Source organism: Sycon ciliatum, chromosome 5 (assembly GCF_964019385.1).
Source record: "Sycon ciliatum chromosome 5, ocSycCili1.1, whole genome shotgun sequence".
Classification (NCBI taxonomy): domain Eukaryota; kingdom Metazoa; phylum Porifera; class Calcarea; order Leucosolenida; family Sycettidae; genus Sycon; species Sycon ciliatum.
Window position 1 is genome coordinate 17,657,186 of NC_088647.1, and position 17,309 is coordinate 17,674,494.

Consider the following 17,309-nt stretch of genomic DNA (forward strand, 5'->3'; position numbering starts at 1 on the left):
CTTCAACTCGCACGCCGCTGTCGTCCATGCCACTGCAAGAGGTATCCCTACCACCTACTCCTTACTCTGCACAGGTGCAGCAGCAGCAGCAGGACATTGAGGAGAGCACGGCTACGCCCACATCCCAGCTCATCGGAGAGGGTTTGGCATCACAGCATGTTGCACCCAGTCCACACGATGCAATGCCGCCAGTCACACCTCACGCAGCACATACACCCAGGCTGCACACACCTCAAGCAACACCCACGCCCTATTCCACCCCTGGAAGCACACCCCGAGCTGCATCCAGAAACACCTAAATGGATGGGCAGATCTCTCATCAACTTCCATGTAGTGATGATATACCCGAGACCAAACAAATCCAACTTTTAGGAAATTGCTGTCATTGACAACTCCCTCAAATCGTTCAAGTTTTTCAGGTCTTTGATCGTCAAAATCTATCCTTAAATATGTAGAAGAAACAGGTATCAAATAATTGTGATTCGTATTCTAGTAATAATAAACAGGTAGAAGAAACAGGTATCAAATAATTGTGATTCGTATTCTAGTAATAATAAAACAGGTTTTCTGAAAGGATTGTGAAAATGGATGTTGGAGTTGCTGAAACTCTTTAAGTCGGGAGACAAAACGAAAGGTAGTGTTTTGTCTGACAAGAAAGAGAGAAAGAAAGAGAGAAAAGTTGCTAGATGCTGGTAAGGAAAGCAGCTGGGTAGCTATAATTGCCAATTATGGCCATGCAAGTAGCTATCCAGGCCAACAGAACCAAAAGGTGATTACTGGGTGTATGCAGCAGGCCAGCAGGAAAAGGGTATGGGAGGAAGGTACGTTGAAAAGGGTATGGGAGAAGGAACGTAGAAAAGGGTATGGGAGAAGGAACGTAGAAAAGGGTATGGGAGAAGGTACCTAAAACAATGTATATTATTGCATCTCGGAGCTATTTGTTCCGTCTAAAGCCCTGCCTGCTGCGCTGCCACAGTCTGGAGTGATCTTTATAATTTGCTTTTGGTTTCCACAGCTTCTATGCTAAACTGTCGGCAGAGATCGGGATAATTAGGGTCCGTCAGTGCTGTACGATACAGAGAGAATAGTGCAATATCTGTTGCAGTGCGACCTTTTGTTGACAAATCAGTGAGCACCTTTCCAAGTACACTTGCAAATCTACAGTGGAAAACATACATGTGCATGACACATACCACACACACATGCATACACATAACTTACTCATGATCAATATCTACTTTAGTTTCCTAAAATTATCTATCTAAAGACACCGAAATACCACAAGCTGCTTTAGACACAATCATATCATTCTTATTCCAGAATGCAAGCAAATGCACTGTTCAGAGTTGGGCAATGTGCTTCTCAAAGCAGAAGAAGGATTGGTTGATGTAACCAGATAGTGTTCACGCTACAGTTTATCCTACCCGGCATCCATCCAGTACGTTCCAGGAAGCAATATTTAAGTCGAGATGCATGCAAGCTTATACACCCCTGCCCCACCTGGGTCTAATCCTTCAGTTAGGTCAATGCATGCCTGCAGCAAGTCAGATTAGCCTGCGAGCTGCGAGTCACACACTGCCTAGAAAATGTCCAGTTCACCAAGTATACATACTCGAAGTAACAATGGGCACAGGCTACTACTAGCTTCGGCATGCCGCCAATTCTCAGACTTTACATGCTGTATTAAAAATAGTATGCACCTCTATGCACGACCTTTAAATCAGGGTAACCTGGATTTTCTATTATCTAAAAGCGAACAGCCAAACCTGGTTTAAACGATCGCCCACAGTGCGAGTAAACGTGGTCTTTAGCAGGTGGTCTTTAAAACATAGTCCCATACCAGCATATTGGACCCTGCACACGCATCCATGTACACATGTGTTGGGCACAGAATACTTTCATTTTGATTAAACAGTAAACACCCATATGGGTTTTCACACCTCACTCACTCAAGGGCATGAAGTGGCACACTTTGCACTGTCACTTGTCACTTCCGTTACCGGCATGCACTTGCTTCGGAGCGCATTTCAGCGACGAAGGCGGTTGCTTATTCCAGTTTAAAAGTTTCTATGCAGAACTGCGGGAGCATGGAAAACGGTCGTTAAATTTAGGTGGTCGCTAATCCGCTGGCCGTTAACTCTGGTTTTACTGAAAACGTTAACAATAAACGCAGAAACCTTCGAAGATGAGCAAGGAATGGTTTTGCAAGTCGGCTATAATCAGCATCAAGCCTGCTGCTGGATGGAGAATGTTTACAGTAGCATCTGATCCATAATGTAGCTCACTTCAAGGTCGGCTAGCAAATTGGTAGTCACGGTTAGTAGAAGACTACTATCAGTATGTATGCTAGACGAGTACAGTCCTGTACACATGTAGAGGAGACGGCTCGATACCGGGACGTTTTGACAGCCAAATTTGTATAGACCCAAACCGATCATCAGCGTTGATTTTTCACTCGAAATATGTTTGTGGAAGGAAACTGGCATGTTGAAGTTTGCTCTGGGGCCAGAGTCAATCGAACTGAGCCACTCCTTTGTGTTGACCCATTGCCTCCAAGTTGCCCAATTTTTCGCTTCAAAAAAGTTCAAATCAGAGGTGGCTCCAAACCGGACACGTTTTAGAGTGCACGTCAAATTCACTCTGGGTCTGAAATTAGGTAATTGCTATCGCTCCACGACGGCCAGTATAGAGTAACAATAAGCCTTGTGTGTGCTTCCATTAGTTTTGATTGGTATGCGGTGCTTTATTGGCGAGAGGCGAGCCGCTGTTTACCTGCGACAAGAAGTTGATTTTTCGAAAGTCGTAAAACTCAAGTCGCAGTGCGAAGCAACACGTCAAAAACTCACCTGCTTGATATGGCGCTTCTGGTCATCGCAGAGCCATGGAATTTTGGCTCGGAGTATAACACATAGTAGTCTCACTGTGACATATGTTTTCTAATCAAAATACCAAGAGAGAAAGTGAATATTGAGTCCGTTCCGGTTTGCAACCGGTGTCCTATTTGAAACCGTCCCCTCTACACAGTTACTATGCCAACCAGGTTGTGCACTTACTTGAAGGCATGTCCACCGCCAACACAGACTGACACATTCGGGTGTCCGTATCCAGCCAGGGTGTCCACGACAAAGTTACGATCCGGTGGCATAGTGTAGAGGCATGTCTTAACCAGGGCCTTCGGGCCGTATGCCTGCGGACAAGGCAAAAATGCAACAATACGGACAAATAAGCTTGAGTGTACAGTCGTCCCTCTCTAATCCGGCACTTGTTTATCCGGAACCCTTGCCAACCGGCGCACTTTCTGACGAAACCGATTTTTTTCGTTCAATTCCTACATCTTAATCCGGCACTTGAATTCCGCCTCCGGCAGTAACTTTTTGAAACGAATCGCTCAAACTGCACATAGTTTGATTTCATAATCCGGCAGTCGTAAATCGCGTACCGTACAGGTGCACTCCTTGCCAGGCCAGGCTAGGCTTGTCCAGGAGACAACGGCAGTCAACCATACTTTCTTATTTTTATTTAGCAAGGAGTAGTGTCCTGCCAATTTTCAGGTGTGTGTGTGTGTGCGTGTGTGTGCAAGAGTACATGTAAACATGTTCTCTGTTTTACTTTATCACTTTATCACTGTGTATTCCCGGAGAACAATTGAGAATATAAAGCCGTGCACTAAATACTTGGGTCGACACGGAAAAACCCTGCGTTTTGACATACATATGATACATGCATGCAATTGGGTAGGGCCGGGTCAGAGGGCAGGATTTCTTAATCCAGCACCCTCGTTAATCCAGCAGAAAATGCCGTAGCAAAAGGTGCCGGATTAGAGAGGGACGACTGTACATGGATCAGCAGATTGTTGTGTAGCAATCAAATTGAATCAATACCTATCCGAAAAGAGTGATCTTTACACTTGCTCGGATCCTTACACTTCCCTTTCGGTCTCTCTTACATCAAATTATATTTTGTTTCCAATTCGGTTCTCCTTCTAGTGGCACTCAGTACTGGTGAGTTAGCAAAAGTAAATGGTTTATACCCTATATGTACCATACCGTGCATGTCTGTGTTTAGACCAGTACTGTGTATGCCTAAATGTATCCTCTTACAGGATTGAAGTACTAGTTTCACTTAAGCCATGATAAAGAATTTAAAATGTTCGGCCTTGTTTCACACAATACGGACAGGTTCGGGATGATGCAATCTCTATTAATGCACTCGATTGCAGGTCCAATCCCCGAATAGCAGAAGTTAAAATTGGGTTTCAAAGCCTAGATGGCTATAGGAAAAGCTTTATTCACTACGATTATCCAGCTGTATGAAAGAATGGAGTACCAACGGATGTGCCGCTTTGCCGATGGTGCTGTGTCAACGTGTCGAGGTCGGCTGGAGAGAGCAGTCATGGTGAGGTGCCATCGATGAAAATTTATTCAGTTGGAATGTACATGTGCTCGTACATGTAAGAAAATGTTACCTCTGCTCACTTTTGGAAAGAACTTCTTAACAAACTCATCTGTCTTCTCTGTGTTGAGCTTGTCTGGTGTGAAGCTCCTCTGGTCGGCTGTGACTGCTGCACCACCGCAGTCGATGGCAATCTTGACTCCCATGATACCATGGATGGGCAGGCCGTAGAAACTCAAATTGTCATGCACCCAGATCCAGACGGGAAATCTGCAAGAATGAACATGTCGGGCGGGTGAGACAAGCTTCAGCACGACACACCAAGAATATATAGCACACATTTTCAGATGCAAAGTACTGGACTTTCTTTAGTATCTGCATAGGATATCCTTGCCATTTGGCTTTGGGGGTACATGCACAGTCCTGGATATGCCACGGCACCTTACTTTGGCTATAAAAATAACTCAGTTGCCCTCAGAGATACTTCAACGTGTGTGCGTTGTGCAGAACACTCACTGCATATACCGGTACAATGCACTGTAGCAATACGCAGAGTTGCTGTAGTGTAGTAAAAAAAAAAGAAGAAGGGGTCATGAACGATGCAGTGAACCTTGCCAAAGTAGCGCATCTCTATAAATCACACACATTTCAGTTGTTAGGATAGTGTTGGTACGCGTGGCTGGACATTTCTAGAGAATGTCTGCTTCTCAGGTGAATCATACAGCATACCGCATTTCCCCAATTACGAATCGTATCGTTTCACAAAAGGCAACGCAGTCAAAGAAGAGTACAGTAAAACCTGGTGTAAGCGACCTCTGGGTTTAGTGACCGTTTTTCCATGCACCGACAGTTCTACACAGACACTGTGGGACCAGGTTCTAAAGACCACCACCCGACTTTAACGACCGCTTTTGCTTGCACCGTGGGGTGGTCGCTGAATCCAGGTTTTCCTGTTACATGTATGTGATCTAGAGTGAAGTGTGCATGCTATTTCTCATGTTAAAATTTGTTTTACTATGACAGAGGAGCACAAAGGAGACCATGGCATTCATGACCCGGGGAGTGCGCGACAGTAGTCCCAACCGTTCTTACTTTGCCGGCAGGAAGTCCTGGATGTGCGGTGTGGCGTAATACTGGACCTGTTCTTGCGTAATGGTCAGCGGGACGTGAACTCCAAAATTTCCCAGGGCCTGCACAAGAGAGTGGGTTGCGTGGAAAAGCAGACCGGGGGAATTTCTAAAAGTAACCAGTGCAGAAAAGAAGTACTGTAAAAGCCTTATATAATAATTATATCGAAGTGCTAGATCTAACGAGTTAACGAGGATAAATCTGTCGCTATAATAGAAAACTTTATACAGAAATCGATACTTACAGTGTTGCTAGTGAGCGTTGAGAAAGAGTTCTTTACATTTGGGTACATGTAAACTGGTCCATTTTAGGAAATCGTGATATTTGCAGCTCGTTACTATAATGGCTTTTACAGTACTATGTTCTTCATTTGACCAAACGACACCACACAACACTTGCAGACAGTAGCACAAACAGTTAAGCCACACTACACAAGGTTGTGTTCCTCTCATGAAATCCCGTCATCTTATGGACCGGAGCGAGACTTGTCAGGGTTAACACTACTCCCTATAGTGGAGTGTGGCTGGGGAACTAATCGTGCTACTGTGCCATCTACAAGCATCGTGTGGGGTCTCGTCTGGTCAAATGAAGAACATAATTATTACAACTGTGAATGGATCAGGAGCAAGGGTGAGGCTTCTTGCAGTTTCATTTAGAAGAAAGGCATTTGAGCTGACAAGCTCGTTCCCATAACTCTGAAAGACACCGAACATCAGAGGCTCGTCGGTGGAGCCTGTTGCATTGATGTACATTGATGTGCATTAGCCAACTAATCCAGCATCTCTTCTCTCCTTCTTCTTCCTGCTTTCTTCTTCTTTCTCCGTCTACATGAGCATAGTCTGATGCGAACGGATCCGCCTATTCTATTTTTTCTATGTGTCCCCTTTTTCTCAGTGGTGCTTTGGTGGCATGCTGATGCTGAGACCAATGGTGAGTGGAGTGCCTTCAGACACCCACCTTCCCATTGTTCTCTATTGTCCTTTTCATGTTCTTCTGTTTCCCTTTTCCCGGTGGGGCAGTAATTTTGAAGTAAAAAAAAAGAAATAATTGATTGAGAAATGAGTTCGGGTTTGCAGAGTGAATGAGAAGAGAGCGAGTCTGCTCTGAAACCTTTTTTCCTATAAAATAAATACTTAAAGTAGAATTAAATATCACAACTATAGAGCTGCTTACCTGATTTGCCCATGCACCTGCAGTAACAATGATCTTATCGGCGGTGACCTTGCCACAAGATGTTGCTATCTCATACAACCGTGAGGCACTCTGCTGCTGTATTCTGAACACCTGGGATTGAATGCAATGAAGATCAAGGAATAGAACTGGTTCACGAGGAAAACATAAAGACCATGAACCAAAGCCATGTTGTTGACGAGCCTGAAGTTTGTGCTACTATTGAATTGCATGGTTCATGAGGAAACAGCAATTTGCAATGATAGAGTTAGCATAGACACGTCATGCATGATGAACGTTGGTGCTTTCAATGGTGAAAGGCTACAACAAAAAGGTTCCAAAAATCCCGCCGTGATTCATTCGTTGGGAGTTTTGCCAATATGGGAACTGCGATGGATTTTTGTAGTCACCCATCCAAGTGGTCAGCGCACGAATTTGCACAGATGCCATGCATCGCTGTCATGGTTGCCCTACGGTCAAGAAGATTGTTTTCGTCGCCGAGCTCTTTGGTCAAAAGTTAACAAGGTGTCAGCCAAAACATGCTTACTCGAACATTTGCTGCAAACATTTGCTGGATGCAACCTATGATCATAGTGAGGTTCCAGGGGACTACGTCCTTCCTGGACGAAGTGGATGATTGTCTGCGGAAAAACCAGACCAAAATGGCCACCAATCTGTTTTGTGGGTCGATTTCCAACTTGCCTGACAGTGTGGTGCTAGCACTACTAGGCACTAGTGGATAAAATCCTTCCCAAGATAGCCAGTGCCAAAGATCTGTATCAGGCAATGCTGGAGTCTCCAGACTGGGTCCTCTGTACTGCCAGCCCTTGTGATAGCCACAGCGCAACTGCTGCTTCTGATGAAGTCGCCAGATTAGCACCTGACAAGTACAATCCCTAGGCCCTGGGACCATCCAGATTTCTGCCTGGACAAGTACCGAAGATGGATAATCTCACTGAACCCCAGAACATTCCGGCCAAAACTATAGCACTGAGGCTTCTGGCAGACAACCTGATTATCAGGCACTTCATTGAACAAGAGAGGCACGATGCCTCAGATGAACACAACGAGGAACTGCTGCAGCACCTGCAAGGATTCGGGCATGCATCGTTCATCATCTTCTTAGACATCATGACAGACATGAGCCCAATCTTCGCATTCAAGCGTGCTGAGTTTGAGGCTCTCCTTGATCGGCCATGATGCCACTGTTGCCGTGACTACCCAGGCGAGGTTTCTCTGGGGTATTGCCACTGCTTACTTCCAATCATCTATTAGACTTGTATCAATCGTCGCCACTTACTTGGATGAGGCGGTTGGTTTACCAGGTTGACCGGTATATTCCAAGGCGCCGCCACCACTCTCTGGAATAATATTACCTACCAATCTGCTAGACCAATGACCTCACCCAAACCACCTCAGAACCTTCAATGGTTTGCAGTACTTTAAGTAGTCGAAAAGGTCTGCAAGGATCCGATTTGGGGTGACAAGCTCTGGTCCATCCAGCATCTTTTCGCCTAGCATGCTATATCCTATTCCCTTTCACACTATTCTCGTTATTCTTTTTTTCTTTTCTCCTGTCCTGCTCCACTCCACCGTGCATATGTTACATATTTGCCGAGGAAACTGGACCTTTTAGATGTGCTATTTCCGTCTCAAAAACTCAGGTGCGCACCATACCCCGATCATGACAAGGAACACACAAAATATCAAAACTAGTGCGAGATTTGCCATCTCTCATCTGTCATAAGTCATATGCATGTACCCACAACATGTCCTGCTTATGGAGTTAGCTATGTAACCGTCAACTTTCACGAGTATCACGTATGCGCGGGTGTTGAATTTGAAATGGTCGACCATGTACAGAGCATCATCTGACTAGACATCATGGACAGAGCAATGCTTTTACTAGACATCTAGTTCTCAAGGGAGATGAAGGAATTGTGTGATGCAGTGACCACATTATACAGCAGCAGTCGTTAACCAGTACTAGTAACTGGTTCTGACCTTGCACTTGTCAACAACCGTTGCTCCACGCTGCCGAGCCAGTGCCACGTGAACAGCATTAGCCTGTGCAGCATCCACCAAGCCACCTTCGGGATCAATCAGAGCCTCAACGGAGTCGTCCACTTTGAACTGTGGGTAGCGTCGGTTAAACTCGCTGCCAGTCAGGTGTTCGTACCTTCAAACAACAAGTCGATGTGTTAATATTATACTTAGAAGTAGGACACACTTCAGGCTCTTGAACATTTTGAAAGTTTTCACTAGTATACTTTCATGCCCTAGGTGAAATACAGGAAAAATCAAATGAACACGGACAATGGGTTAAATACAGCAGAGAGGTGATAGAAACAACATTATTATTATAGGACTTAGAGCCAAAACAGTATCAAATCTCAAATCTCACCTAATGATAAGGCATGAAAGTTTACTAATGAAACTTTCAAAATGTTCAAGAGCCTGAAGTGTGTTCTACTTCGAAGTATAATTACATTCCTGTCTCCAGGGAAATTGTTCAATGTGTTACAGGAGCATATTGCCAATCAGTTTCCCACACCAGCAGAGTAGTGTGGACTAGGTGCCAAGTCATTATCGAATACTAACTATGGACAGTAATGACATCCCTTGTTAGGCCACACTTTGTTTTTCTATGTTTCTCGTGACCGCCCTCGTAGGTTTTGAGAAATTTCGGAAGAAAACGAAGTTCATACTTGTACCGGTACATGTGTATGTGCATGTACACTGCACACACTGCAGCAGCTAGATCCGTCAATTGACATCGTAAACGTTTGCACCACAGCAGCAAAGGAGCACTCCCCGTCCGTTCTCTGCGACGAAGGCTGCCGCAACGAAGCTTTCAGTCGTTCACTGCCTGAGCTTTTCCGGGTCCCAGGAATACTGTAAGTCGGACGAGTTCCGTGGCAACTGGCATCTGTGGAACGATGTCGTGGGCAAAAAATCCAAACAATAGGCGCATGGCGAGGAAAAAATGAGCAGCGTGGAGACAAGAATTTGATAAGCAGACACAAGAACGTTGAAATAATAAACCAAAAATGACGAGTGTGAAAGCATTTGTTGATGCGATAGCAGATAAATGTATGTTCTCTTCGCAATCTCGTCAAACTTTATACTCGCATTGTTGGAGTTTGCCTGATATCCATGGGCTGATGTGATACCGTAGTCTGTAGTGCAATCATGTAGATCTACTATGGGACTACATGATTGTACAACGTAGTAGTTGTACAGTCACCTACCTGTGCCTATATATTTGGCATGGTGCATCCATATGTAATTTGACCCCGCTTCCTATTTCACACCTTCGCGTACGCACATGCACCTCGCATGCACCAGCGGTAACTGTTGCGTGCCTGTGCTGTTTACATGCCTACTCTGTTCCCTGTGTTCTCCACTCCTTCTGTCTTCATCAAGTATAGTTTGTAATTCCTACCGGAGTGTGATGGTCGTGTTGGACTGAGAGAGTGTGCATGGGCATTTACCCTTAGTGCTGTTGCAGTAATGCAACACTTGGTGTCAGAACTGGTACCCCGAACCCTCGCCATCGGACCCGCTCGCCATGGCGAAATTTCAGCCCCCTGAAAGCTTCGACTTTTCCGCACCTGAGAATTGGCCCCGATGGAAAAGCCGTTTCTCACGCTTCCAGATTGCTACCAAACTCTCCTCCGAATCTGCAAAAGTCCAGATCTCCACTCTAATATACTCTCTGGGCCCAACTGCGGATGATATCTTCCAGCCTGAGTTGTCCTTCGCCCAGGATTCCGACAAGGACGACTTCGATAAAGTGGTCGATGCTTTCGACAAATACTTTGCACCTGCGGACAATGTTATCCACGAACGGACGCAGTTCGCTCGTCTCCGCCAGCTCCCCGGTGAGTCCATAGCCACGTTCTCAAGCCGACTCCACTCTGTCGCGGCGAGATGCCGTTTCGACAAGCCGTCAGAACGAATCCGCAATCACCTCGTCGCCCACATGGCTGATTCTGAAGTGAGTAAGGCGATGCAGAAAAAGGACATAGGCTCCCTCACCCTCGCCGATGTTCAAGTAGTCTGTATACGAACTTTCTTGTATGAATCACGCATACAAAATGTATACAGTTTTCAGTAGAAATCGTTCTTGTTTTTATCTTGTTTTTTTGTTTGTTTTTTTCCCGCCCGCCTGCATACCTTTTGTTAAAATTTGCCGACGAGAAACATAGAAAAAACAAAGTGTGGCCTTAGTTGGTATTATTGCTTCACTCACTTCATGCCTTGTTTGATGGCTGCCTGCACCGTGTCAACCATGAACGGACTGCCTTTCTCTGTGAGCTGTATGCTTCCGCAGTGATCGACAAGCTTATGCTCGGCTTCCTGCTCCACTATGTGCCATCTGTAAGGACACAAAAAAGTATACAAGTCATTGAATAATGTAATGTGTGCAGGTGCGCGTACTTACATTGTACACACACTCACATGCAAGATGCATTATTTACTGCATGGACACAAACATACTCACACAAGGCACACGGGGAGTGATATAGATCTGAAGTCTCGCTGTATACCGGTATGCTACTAGAGCAGCCTTAGCTAAGGGCAGTGATGGAAATGTCAGTCCTTGTACCCACTTAGTCATGTTAGTAACGTGCAGAGTCATTCACGCCATCCGATGGCGTGCCGCCGGTAGAAACAAGTCCGGATAGGTTAGCTTGAAAATAGCTATAATAATGGATATTGTAACGAAAGGTGCCATGCTGTTGATTGGGCTATCACTTACACCTGCTATCAAATGCCTCGCCGCGATAGAAGGCACTGGTAAGATCTGTTTTCTCGTTGGATCGTCATTGGCAAATTGCATAAACATGCAAATAAAGTCGGTCATTGGCATTTTTTTGTGAATTTTGTGTGCTGGTGATCTGGGGGTACATGGGGATAGCAAGGAGAGGTGGCTTACGCGTCCATAGCTTCCCTGGCCAGCTTTGTGTACGCCTCCACATGGTACATCAGACGCCTAGAGACCAACAGAACACACGCCGGATACAAGAAAAATCTGTCTTCGACAGCTCGCAAGTAGATTAAATCCAACCAGCACTATCACCAGTACTAAACTAAACACCCTGGTTTGGTTTTATGACGGTGTTTATGCAGAGCATGAGGGGCCATCCAAGGTTACCAATAGTTTTTTCAAAACCAAAAATTTTCGTTTGGGGGTGGGTTTGAAGGAGTTTCATTTTGAAAATTATTATTGAGTGCAGGTGGATAATGCCCAGTTACTTCAATTTTATTGGAATTTATTTCACCTCGGCAGAAAAGGTAGGTGGGGGCTGAACAATACTAAAACTTTTCGTTTTGTAAACACAATGGGTAACCCCGAACGCCCCCCCAAGGTTCCTAAAACAATATAAGCAGGACAGCACCAATGTCTTGTTTAAAAACCTTGAAATCGAACACAACACCCATACTGACCATCCCGTACACTATACGCGAGTAATCCTGAGAGCCGCCATTGGAGTGTCCCAGCTCAAACTGCTCCAGACCCAGAATTCCTGCAGTATAGGAACCAGACAGAAAGCCATAGTGAACATGTACACACAGTGGTTTGCATTTGTTATTCACACGTTGAGGGAGTTGAAAAGGGGAAAAGTCCATGAGAAAAAGGTAACTTATTATAGCTCACCTGTGAATATTATAGCTCAGATGGTGATTTTTCATGTTACAATTTTATTACAGCAATAATTTTAAAAAGAAAGGACCAAAATGTTACGTGTTATCCGTAGTTTGTGTCCAACACTAACAGTTATAAGTAAGATGTTGTGTAGTCGGAAGGTGCACCAGCTAGTACAATACTGACTGATGTGATACTGACATTCAACGACCTGATGATAAGCTATATCACGTCTTGGATGCGCAAAATTTCCACCTTCTGACAACACAACATCTCAGTTGCTTATAACTTTTAGTGCCTGGACAAAAACTACAGATAACCCCCAGAGGCGCCTCATGTGAAGAAGTTGGTTATTGGTGCAGTATATCGACCCCCAGCCCTTACTCCATCAAGTATCAACACCTTCTGCAATTCCCTCCAGCACTGTCTAAGTACTCTTAAGAACCGAACAACATCTATCATGTTGATGGGAGACTTTAATGCTAAGTCATGTCATTGGCATGGAACTACCACGGATGCCGCTGGTCGCCAGCTTCACAGTCTATTCGGCATGTTCTCTCTCACGCAGCTCGTAAATTTTCCAACACATGAGTCATTGTCTGGCATGGGGGCAGCTCTCGACCTAGTTGTCACTGATATACCGGACTCTATATCCTGCCTCCGTGCTACAGCACCACTAGGTCAATCCGATCATTCTATCGTGGTTGGCCACATTCGTACTGTACCCTGCCCAGAAATGCCCACATACCGTTCTCGTGATGCCCGTTCGACTCCCCTGGATGTCCCTGATTTTAGTGTATTTTCTTTGGATTCTCTAGACAGCAACACTGTCGCGAGTATGAATACTGCCATGTCCCACATACATTGGCCAGCAGCTTTGAGCCTGGAGAGGCGCGATCCTGACATATCTGTGGACAACTTTTACTCTATCTTCCATAACATCTGTGCAAGATTTCTGCCCAGGCAGAAGCCGCCGGCTGTCAAGCGTATCCATATGAACCCCCCCCCCCCCCCCCCCTGGCTGACCAGTACCCTCCGACATCAAATAAAGAAAAAAACGAGATTCGTATAGTGTTTACCGAAAGTTTCCCTCGGCTGACAACTTCGCTATTTACAGACGAGAGCGAAACGTTACTCGCAATATGTCTCGAACTGCCCATCGACTGTACATCTCATCCCTAAGTGCATCCACGGCAAGACCGCATCACCAAGTTTATTCCAGTTTGTCCGGAAGCTTCGATCTCCCCAAGGCAACAGCAGAACGACTGTAACTCAGCTCTCAGTCGCTGGTACTCTATATTCTGACCCTGTGGATGTGGCAGATGCTTTGAACGAACAGTTTATTGGTTTTGGAACACAAGATGATCCTTCATGGAATGTGCCAGACTTCAAGCCACCCGACGCCCCATCACGTGGAAGAACTACACCTACGTTGCAAGATGTCACCACCACGCCTTTTGCTGTGGCAAAGCAAATCCGCAACCTTAAGACCCGAAAGGCTGCGGGAGCGGACGGTATTTCTCATGAACTCCTGAAACTATTTTGTTCCAGTATTGCATACCCTCTCAGCCTCATCTTTAACCTCACTTTTGCAACTGGTGCTTTCCCTGCTATTTGGAAACACGCAATTGTAACTCCGGTCTTTAAGAACAAGGGAAGTAAGCTCGATGCATCGAATTACCGCCCGATTTCGTTATTGTCAACAATCTCCAAGCTGTGTGAACGTATTATGTACAACCACTTATACACTTACCTGTCTCCTGTTCTACATCCGTCCCAGTCTGGATTCCGAAAAGGCGACTCTACGTCCTGGCAGCTTCTCAGACTTGTTCAATCGATGTCTTCTGTTCGTGAGAACGGCCATTACAGCATGCTATGTTTCTTTGATCTAAGCAAGGCCTTCGACACCGTATGGACACACGGGCTCCTATACAAGCTGTCCCGCCATGGAATCCATGGTACTTGCTTCACGTGGCTCAGTACTTACCTGACGGGCAGACAGCAAAGGGTGCGTGTTGGCTCTGCTCTGTCTGCCAAAGGGCATGTACGGTCTGGAGTTCCTCAGGGATCAATCCTGGGGCCTCTCCTCTTCCTTATGTATGTAAACGATCTGGCAGAAATGGATCACACATCACTATATGCTGATGATACAGCACTACTTGTGACAGCACCCACTCTCCCCGAGGCTAGTGCCAAGTTACAGTCCAACATAGATGGCGTTATTCATTGGATGGAAAAATGGAAATTGCAACCCAACTCTTCGAAAACTGCTGTAATGTGTATCCCCCCCAGTTGTTCCTGTGACCTATCTTCATTAGTAACCAGTCCCTTCACCTTTCCAGGCACCACAACCCCGCTCTGCATCGTTGAAAAACACAAGCATCTTGGCGTCATTATTGACCAACACTTAACCTGGAAATCCCAGATCGAAAATTTAGACAGCCGTGTTAGCTCAGTAATGGGATTTCTCTCATCACACATCACCCACCTGCACACCGACTGTCGCCATGTTATCTACACATCTTACATTCTGCCTATTTTTGATTACTGCTGCATAATTTGGGCTGGCATTTCTAAAACACTGATTGCTCGACTCGAAGTTATGCATAGGCGTCTTTTGAAAATATTATTTCGGCTTCCTCGCCTGACTCCAAGCGCAGACTTATACCGCCTTGCTTCTGCTGTGCCGCTCTCGGTCCGCGTGCGTTTTTTGGCATGCCAGACAATTCATAAAATTAAGCTGGGCATTGCTCCTCTTCATGCTCTCTCCTGCCTAAGCTGGTTTGCTCAATCTCAAGACATGCGCACCAGAAACTCTCTCCGCTTCCCTATTGCGCGGTCTGCCTCTATGCAAACATCTCCTCTCTTCCTTGCTTACCGCCATTGGTCTCTCCTCCCACAACATCTAAAATCCTGCCAATGTTACAATACATTCACACAGCTACTGCAGAATGCAACATACTAGTTGATATCCAGCCCTGCCCTAGCTTCTTTTGCTTTTCAGTTCCCCTTTCATTCTTTTTCTTTCCCCCTCTAGCTGTATTATCGCCATGGCTGGCTATCGCCCACATCACCATTTCATTGGCTAGTGCCACGTGATTGTGAATAAATAAAATAAAATAAAAATAAAATAACATGTAACATTGTGGTCCTTTCTTTTAAATTTCATCCTGGCTTTCCATCCGAGTCTAAAATAGCAATACATAGAACTATTTCTGCCGTCATTACCATAGAGCAAGCAACAAAATGGTTGGTAGATGGCAAAAAGGTAAGACAGCCATAATGTGAGAATTGTGAAGGGAAAAATTTCTTCTAGAAAGCCCAGCCTTGTCTTGATTGCCAGATTGGCCAGCTTCAACGGCATTCTGCAAGTGACTTGTGACATGGCTAAACCAAAGAGGTGCGACTCGTACGCCAGCGTGGCTAGGCTCCGACCAAGAAAAATACACGGTGCTCAAAAAAACACATTTTTTCACAAGGACCTTCAAAGTGTAAATGAATGGGACTTCAAAACGCCACCACCTGTCAGCCAGGCACCTCCACTGCACAGTCTGTGTCCGGCGAGGACGATAATCCAGGGATATTCCACATCCTATTTTACCGTGCGCCTTGTCACGACTGTACTCGTACACCTCTGTACTTGCGAACTGATTGATGCCAAGCCCAAGGCACCAACCCATGGCATGCCGAGCCGGGGTTCAGAGCCGTTTTCGAGAACATTATTTTCACTGAACGCGCCTCCATATTATTGGCAGTACAGGGCTTGATGAAATTTAGATCACCGAGATTCATGCACCAGATAGGTCGCGCGCATGCACTGACTGCGTTCGTTATCGCCGCGGGGAAACTAAGATAGTAAGAAGAGCACAACATTACAGGCAGGTAAACGGCCAGGACATTAAAAAAAAACTCAACACGACGGACCTACTACAACAGGACTTAGCGTACTTACGTTTCGTCTGTCCCAAGGTCCGTGCTAACCAGTAGAGCGTTCCGCTGCCAATACCGCCGCAACCCACCACCACGTAGTCGTAATGGCCGTCAAGCGTTTCAGAGCAGCTGCCGGTAGGAGAAGACATTGTTGCAGACGCCAGGTGGTATTATATGCTCCACTGTGACAGGGAGTCGGAGCACGAGCAACAAGGCGCGCAAGGCGAGCAGCGGATAAAGCCAACTGGTTCGTCTGAGCTAAACCAACTGACTGTTCTCATCGGGGCGCACGCTCCATGACTGCATACCGTAACTTGCGTAAGTAGATCTACATCGTCTGTCTTTCCATGCGGTGTCACCTCGGTCGCTCCTCCTGTCGGAGGCTGTCCTCCTAGCTCACACCCGTCTCTGGTCTCTGGTCGTGGGATCATTGTACTAACTTTCTAGATCTACAGTCATGATTGTACCTACAAAGTACAATTCTACAATCATCAGTCATGGCGTCAAGTAACATTTTAATTGTCATTACTTTTTTGACATTAGTTTGTGGAGCTGTCGCACGGGCCGGGTCCGCAGTTTTCGTCCTATTATTTTTTTGTGTTACCCTTCGGCGGCGGAGACATACATGACAGTACAATGTACTTGTACGGTACATGCCATGACTGCAATGATGTACGACATGACGATTGACGTGCCGCTGACCTTTTTTTTTTAGGAAACAGTACGAGGTGAATAGCAATTTCTGGACATGAAAATAAAATAGAGGCCCACTGGCTGTGTGTTTTACATTTTTCATATCTTTTTGTATCTATTGTATGGCCTAATCCTTCATCTTTCCAAATATGTGACAATTGCTCATGCTGTGATCCCAGAGACTTTATAGCAGGATGTTTTCGACAGGCCATTTTTTTGGCCTAAATTTCAGTGTATGGAATTCTGGACATGAAAGTAAAATAGCGTCAATAGGCATCCTATACTGCACCATTTTTGTTATTTTTTCAATTGATGGACTGCAGTTGGCCTCTTCACACTTCCA

At 45.5% G+C, this 17,309-nt stretch overlaps 1 protein-coding gene across 2 annotated transcripts; it reads right to left on the minus strand.

Annotated features, from left to right (window-relative positions):
- Nucleotides 1-466: 466 nt before the first annotated feature.
- Nucleotides 467-16,679, minus strand: LOC135817884 (monomeric sarcosine oxidase-like). 2 transcript variants are annotated; one of them, XM_065331170.1, is made up of 10 exons: nt 16,296-16,679; nt 12,155-12,224; nt 11,633-11,689; nt 10,946-11,071; nt 8,695-8,869; nt 6,694-6,804; nt 5,485-5,582; nt 4,476-4,662; nt 3,054-3,187; nt 467-1,158 (listed from the first exon to the last, which is right to left on the minus strand). In XM_065331170.1, the coding sequence occupies exons 1-10, from the start codon at nt 16,420-16,422 to the stop codon at nt 990-992; spliced, it is 1,254 nt and encodes a 417-aa protein (XP_065187242.1). In that variant the 5' UTR covers nt 16,423-16,679; the 3' UTR covers nt 467-989. The 2 variants fall into 2 exon arrangements, with proteins under 2 accessions (XP_065187242.1, XP_065187243.1); XM_065331171.1 differs by lacking the exon at nt 16,296-16,679 and having other exon boundaries at nt 12,145-12,224.
- Nucleotides 16,680-17,309: the final 630 nt, after the last annotated feature.

Coding starts and splice junctions, on each gene's coding strand:
- LOC135817884 (XM_065331170.1), bottom strand. CDS start 16,422: ATGTCTTCTCCTACCGGCAGCTGCTCTGAAACGCTTGACGGCCATTAC. Junction 12,225..16,295: donor GACCTTGGGACAGACGAAAC/GTAAGTACGCTA, acceptor CCTATACTGCAG/GAATTCTGGGTCTGGAGCAG. Junction 11,072..11,632: donor GCCAGGGAAGCTATGGACGC/GTAAGCCACCTC, acceptor GTGTCCTTACAG/ATGGCACATAGTGGAGCAGG.